The sequence below is a fragment of the Castor canadensis genome, chromosome 13 (genome assembly GCF_047511655.1).
Source record: "Castor canadensis chromosome 13, mCasCan1.hap1v2, whole genome shotgun sequence".
Classification (NCBI taxonomy): Eukaryota; Metazoa; Chordata; class Mammalia; order Rodentia; family Castoridae; genus Castor; species Castor canadensis.
Genome location: NC_133398.1, coordinates 13,958,560 through 13,965,239, shown reverse-complemented (window position 1 = coordinate 13,965,239; position 6,680 = coordinate 13,958,560). Strand labels below are relative to the sequence as shown.

Sequence of the window (6,680 nt, the reverse complement as noted above, 5' to 3'; positions counted from 1 at the left end):
CATGAGGAATTTTCTGAGTCCAAGAAACTAAAATTCTGTAATTGACAATTCTGAACATCTTTGGGAAAAAATGCATAATCCATGACTAGACAGGAATATTCTGAGAAAATAATTTATTCAATTTTAAATGAGAAATTTTCAAAAAGTTTAAGTATGACCATTAATGAGGCCCTGAATTTGCTCATTGATTACTTAAATTTAAATGAATTTTTAAAAATCAAGAAATTCTCTCAAAATTCCTTCAGCCTGTTCTCTAAACTTCCAAGATAGGTCATTTGTTTTGTTCAGGACTTGAACTATGAAGTCTCTACTCTAGACTAGATCCAAAACAACCTGAATAACAGAAAAGCAGGATTCTAAACTGATGTGTGGTCTCCATTTTCTTTAAGCCCACTAATTCATGGTTGTTGTTTTTTGTTGGAGATGTGATTTTATTTATTTATTTATTTGGCAACAATTGAAGAGTAGGAGGCACAGTGAAATGGTACAGAAAATGCATGTTTCATTTTTATCAAGCCTTTTGCACTATATATCAAGCCAGTGCAATGGCTCATCAAATAAATTGCTTGAAAATGAAAACAAATGACCTAAACTGGAACACAAGCAAAATATAAATATATGCGCCTAGTGTAAATGCTGCCTACCAACTTACTTTACATTGATTTGCTTATCTTATAATATATAGGCTGTCACTGCTTCTCTTAGAGAAGGGAACTGAATGCTTAGTTGCTCAGTCATGATGACTGGATCTCTCATTGCTATCTTGTCATGTTTTTGTTATAAAATCAATTAACTGTTTTTCAAATACATCTGGTTGTTACATTCCTGTTAGTGTATATGGAGCAGGAGAAAACAGGTCACTTGATGAGAAGGCATTTTCTCCAGTCTACTCCTTGATGTCAGCCTTTCAATTGGGACATGATGGGCTGAAGGACCCTGAGGTTTAGTGCAGGTGGAGAGACCAGCTGGTGGCAGATTGTCCTCTGATGAAGCCCAGGTCCTTGCAGGTCTTTCCAGTCCACAGTGGGCCTTTCCCTTCTCTGACGCCATCTTCTTCCCCTCACAAAGGTGCTGAACACAAGTCTGGTGGACTGAATATGACTTGGGCAAAACAAGAAGTACCTTCCATTCAAATCCGTGCTCTATTAGACATGGGGTTTAGGAGGCTGGAAACCACCCACATTGCCTCCTATTCATTGCTTGTATCTGTGATGTAATTTAAGCACCAACTCCATGCCCTGTGTCCCTCCAGAGTGACACAGCCCCACAGTGGTCAGCCCTTCTTACTCTTTCTTTGCTATTTCATGGCAAACTCAATGTTGAGGATTTGTTTTCATTTCAAGCTGAGCACCCACTGGGTCCCAGATTCCCAGGGACTCTGAACATGCACCACCAAGATATCCATTGAGAATCTCCATCTTTTGCACAAAAGTCAGACAACACCCTGATAAGAAAAGGACACGGACTCTAAATGGCTTGAAATAATCAGCTTTGAAGCTTCTGGGGATTGGCAAGGTAGATGATGTCCTTACTACGAGTTCTCCTACCACAAAGCAACTCTATGTTGCTTTGAGTCCATCAAAACTGGGAAGTCATCAACATCAAGGGGACAACCCCCACCCACAGCCATATCTTGTTGCCAAGCACTTTTCTTACCACCCTATTCTCCAGTTCTGTCACCTGACACAAGTTAAGTGTTCTAGTTTTTTCTTTGCCTATGGCAAGTAGTTCTTTTTGGTTTGGCTGATATATTTCCTCCAAACCCAGAATAGATAAGAAATCACTGGGAATTTACATGTGATTATCATACATTCATTCCCATGTATTACAAGGCTCAAAGTTACAAGGAGAATAATATGTTTTTGCCATGTTGGTGTTTTGTTAGTAATTTTTAAAGTTAAAATTAGGGCTGGAGGCGTGATTCAAGTGGTAGAGCGCCTGCCTAGCAAGTGCAAAGCCCTGAGTTCAAACCCAGTACAAGAAAAAGTTAAAATAAGTCAGACATTATTCCTCACCAAATTATACTCTTTTGTTTGCCAAGCTATCTTGACAATTTTAATATCTGTAGGCATACCTATATGATAATCCCAGCAGTATTCTGGGGATAAGATTTTAGTAGGTTTGTTGAGAAAGAAATACTTGTTTAGGTGGCTTTCATCATGCCACTCAGCTTCTATGTCATTTTCCTTGTCCTGGAGGATTCCCTTAAAGCACTCCTGGGTGAGGTTGAGAACCTGAATGGGTGTTCCTCCAAAAATGGCTGCATGATAATAAAAATCCCCTTGTCCAAATGGAATGTATGCTGCAGACTCTTCCCGCCTCTCATAGGTAAACTCATAAGGATCTGCCTTATACCACCACGCCTGTAACTGAGCCACTGACTGGCCCAGAGTTTCCACGCCAAAATTGTCTTGAAAGATCTGGTCGACATCCATGCAGAAGAGGAAGTCAACTTCATGCTGGATGTGGGCCAAAATGTGCTCCCCGATGGTCTTCATGCGCATCATGCTGATGTCTTGCCACCTCTTCTCAGACTTGATCTCAAACACTTTGAAGGAACGCAGAGGATCCAGCTCTATCGAAGGCATCCTGGAGACATCATCCATCATGATGTAAAATATGACTTTGTGGCCAACCATAAAATATGTATTAGCAGATGTTAAGAACTCTTCCAAGTAATGCTCAATGTATCTGAAACAAAGAAAGAAATACATTTAACCTTTGGATTCTTGCAGGAAACCACACGCTACTATAATCAAATTGTCTATAGTACATGTTCAGGAGAGCGATTTCTCCCCACTCCAGATGTGTGTTTTCATGTGGATGGCCATCTGACCCGGATCCCTCCGCCAGTCAGTCAAGTCACCCAGTCCTTGGGAAGTGGAATGATTTAATCTAACTGCCAATTTTGGAAAAGCAACTGGACATGCATTGCCCTAACTTCTTGCTCTGGGAAGTCAGCCAGTCTGAGAAAGTATGTGTTCTCAACTGCTGTGCTTTGCAGTAAGTTTAGTGGTACAGCTCTATTACCATTTCTGGAGGCCTGAAGTTTCTAATATTGTAGGTGTCCTTCTACAGTTAGGAGGGCCCAGGGCCAACAGATTCAATGGCAGCTTTAATTGTAATGAAGGTGATATTTACTATCATCTGCTTTATTATTTATTTATTTATTTATTTATTTTTGGCTCTGAAAAGAGCCGTTGGATGCGATTGGAACGTCGAGGCGAGCACGAACGCAGTTAAGCCCTCTCCCCACGGATGCGGCGGGCCAGCTGGATGTCCTTGGGCATGATGGTCACGCGCTTGGCGTGGATGGCGCACAGGTTCGTGTCCTCGAACAGGCCCACCAGGTAGGCCTCGCTCGCCTCCTGCAGCGCCATTACGGCCGAGCTCTGGAAGCGCAGGTCCGTCCTGAAGTCCTGCGCGATCTCGCGCACCAGCCGCTGGAACGGCAGCTTGCGGATCAGCAGCTCGGTGGACTTCTGGTAGCGCCGGATCTCGCGCAGGGCCACGGTGCCCGGCCGGTGGCGGTGCGGCTTCTTCACGCCACCCGTGGCCGGCGCGCTCTTGCGAGCCGCCTTTGTGGCCAGCTGTTTGCGCGGGGCCTTGCCGCCAGTGGACTTGCGAGCGGTCTGCTTGGTGCGGGCCATAGCAAAACAAAACCACCTACTCAGCGGCGACGCTGTGCGAGCAGCTGTCATCTGCTTTATTTACACTTTTGTCTCATCTATCGATTGGTTTAGACTTTGGGGAGCTAAAGAGATTACTAGTTTTTGAACCTCAAAAGCCCCAACCTACACCCCAGTGTTGCTACTGTCAGACCAGATGTAAAGGTGATTTGACCCTTGAGAACATTGGGGATGCATAATCCCAATCTCATCCACCTCTGTGTTTGGTTAAGCCCAACCATCAGCACTGTCTCTTCCCCCTCTTTGACAACAGAGAATGGAGCATGGGACATGGAACTCCCTCCATGTTGCATGGTCATCCTGCAAGCTTCCTACTGGTCACCCCAAATGCCAATCCATTGTCCAGACACTGTCATTATAAGTCCATCCAAATGCCACCTCTGATTTCACCATATTTTAACTATTTTTGTCCTTGAAAAAAACAAAGATTTTTTTAAAGAACAATTTGAGGTTCACAGCACAATAGTACTTTCAAAAGTATTGAGAGTTCCCATATGCCTCCTGACTGCACATATGCACTTCCCCACTATTAATATCTCTGAGCCAGAGTGGCAGGTCTGTTATAATCAACAAACTTACACTGTTACACCATAGTCCCTAAAGTCCCTAGTTTACCTTAGGGTTTCTATTGTGTGTTGTACGTTCTATGGGTTATAGGAAATATCTATTTATATGTATCCACCATTATAGTATCATTCAGAATAGTTTCACTGCCCTAAAAATCCCGTGTGTTCTTTTTCCCTCTCTCTTTCCCACCCCTAGCTCCTCATACTCACTAATTTTTTTTATTGGCTCCATAATTTTGCCTTTTTCAGAATGCCATAGAGTTAGAAGTACATGGAATGTAGCCTTTTCAGATTGGCTTCTTTTTCACTTAGTAATCTATGTTTAAGATTCCTCCATGTCTTTTCATGGCTTGATAGCTCATTTCCTTTTAGTACTAAATAATATATTATTGTCTGAATATACCATATTTTACTTTTCCATTCGCCTGTCAAGGGATAACTGGATTGCTTCCAAGTTTTGACAATTATGAATAAAGCTTCTAAAATATCTGTATGCAGGTTTTTGTGTACATAAAAGTTTTCAATTCATTTTGGTAAGTACCAAGGGGTGTGATTGCTAGGTTATAAGAATGTGTTTAGTTTTGTAAGAAGCTGCCAAACTTCTTTCAAAGTAGCTGTACTATTTTTCATTCCTACCATCAATGCACAAGGGTTCCTATTTTTTCACTTCTTTGCCAACATTTGGCATTGTTAGGGGTTTTTTTTTTTTTTTTAATTTTGACCACTCTAACAGGTATCTAGTGGTGTTTTAACTATTTACTCATTCAAAGAACAATATATTGCTGTCTTCTATAAGCTCAGGTTACAGATTGTCTTGTGAAGCCATGCCATACTATTAAGATGGAGGATGAAGTCAGATAGCTTAATACAACTCATCCAAGCCTAAAACTCTTACACAGTGAATGTGAACTCGTTTAATCTGCTAAGCACACTACCAGGCAGACATGTTTTGGAAGGAAGAGTGACTATTACCTTTTTGTTTTTCTTGCTGCTTAGATTGATTTCCTCTCTTTTCTATAAAAATAAATTGTGCCTTGATTGTTGCCATCTACAAACTGAAGAGTTTATAGTATTGATTGTTTAGATGGAGAGAATATGTCTGAGCAATACAAAGAGAGACATCAGCATGGCTCTGTGGCTGGTGGCCAGGACATTTTTCTGTACTTTGGAACTTAAAGTGTGTCCTGAAGCTTGGGAAACAACACTGGGGTGGGGATGGGATATCACTGTAAGGTTTAACATTTTTCAGAGATTACAGCACTGTATTTGGCTCAGTGCATTATTTGAAAATAAACCAAATGTCACCCCCCTTAAAAGTCCAAGTCCACTGTGGGGATTTATTGCCTTAGAGCTGAGAGCATAGAGCTTTCATCAAGATGTACAATTTATAGTTTGATTCTGCAGAGTTGCAACTGGATGGCTGATGCCATTGTTAGCAAGTGGGCAATGTTCCATTCCTTTTGGAAAAACACCAGGATCAAATCTATCTTTGATGTGGCTGGCCTGTCCCCTTTTGTGCCAAAAGATTAGGTGAATTGAGCCTTGGCTCCCATCCCAAAACAGTATAGATTCTTCTAAGTAAAAATGTCAAAATTCCACACTCGTCTTTCTCTACTGGAGATACTAATAGGCCTTGGGGATCAGCATAGCAGCAACATTACAACTTGATCCACGCTGCCGATGTATAAGGCAGGGGAATTAACTTTCTGTGTGGCTCTTTCAGAAGAATTACAGATGGAAAGGCCCAGAGAGCAGAAAATTGACTTTCAGTTTTATTTTGAACAAAAAAATTAATTCTCTAAGAAAAAATAGGTTATACTGTAAAACTAAACCAAACTTTCAAGTAACAGTGCTCTGAACTAGAATGTGGAAGCTGGAACTGGAGAAACCTGTTTAACCAAAATCTCCTGGGCCAAATCCCCCATGACAGTCAGGTAGAAGTGACCTGAGGAATCCGTGGAAGAGTGGACAGCCATCTCCAACATGGAAAAATACCGTGCATAGGTTACTCTGCACCTATAGCTGCTGCAAACCCTTCTGTCCTTGGTCCTGGGCCTTGAGAGCATAGAAGAAAAATGATGCACATTTGGTTCATCTAGCAGCTGGCACTTTGGGAACACCCAAAGAAAGCCATGGAGGCCAGGGAGGAGGTGGTTGCAAGGGCACTGCTGACTCTGGGCTCCATGGGTGTTGCAGACATTTTTGTCCTAAACCCAAGATCCTCTCTCTGAGGTGAGAATGAGAGGACTGACTTCTTATTGCCTTTTTGGGACCTAAGCAGAAAGGAGACTGAAGCGGTCTATTTAATATTCTCCTATGATTCAGATGAATAAATAAATAGCCTCTGTGAAGCCAAGGGTCCCCTCACAGCTGTTGTGATGATGGAACGAGAAAAAATGAAGGATAACTTTGACAGCAACACCTA

The 6,680-nt window shown here is 41.9% G+C and overlaps 2 protein-coding genes across 12 annotated transcripts in view; both read right to left on the bottom strand.

Moving 5' to 3' along the window:
* Positions 1 to 96: 96 nt before the first annotated feature.
* Ggta1 (glycoprotein alpha-galactosyltransferase 1 (inactive)) overlaps positions 97 to 6,680 on the bottom strand; it is a 68,749-nt gene continuing 62,165 nt past the window's right edge. For all 11 annotated transcript variants that reach the window (XM_020173106.2, XM_074051104.1, XM_074051102.1 and 8 more), the window contains one exon: positions 97 to 2,691. In XM_020173106.2, the coding sequence (XP_020028695.1) occupies positions 1,998 to 2,691 (694 nt within the window). In that variant the 3' untranslated portion in view covers positions 97 to 1,997. The remainder of the gene's footprint in view (positions 2,692 to 6,680) is intronic.
* LOC109692480 (histone H3-like) lies at positions 2,725 to 6,675 on the bottom strand. The gene has a single exon (XM_074051105.1). It carries the CDS (start codon positions 3,699 to 3,701, stop codon positions 3,240 to 3,242), a length of 462 nt encoding a protein of 153 aa, XP_073907206.1. The 5' UTR covers positions 3,702 to 6,675; the 3' UTR covers positions 2,725 to 3,239.

What these genes read in the sequence shown, in the direction of transcription:
- LOC109692480 (XM_074051105.1), bottom strand. Translation starts at nt 3,701, where the DNA reads ATGACAGCTGCTCGCACAGCGTCGCCGCTGAGTAGGTGGTTTTGTTTT.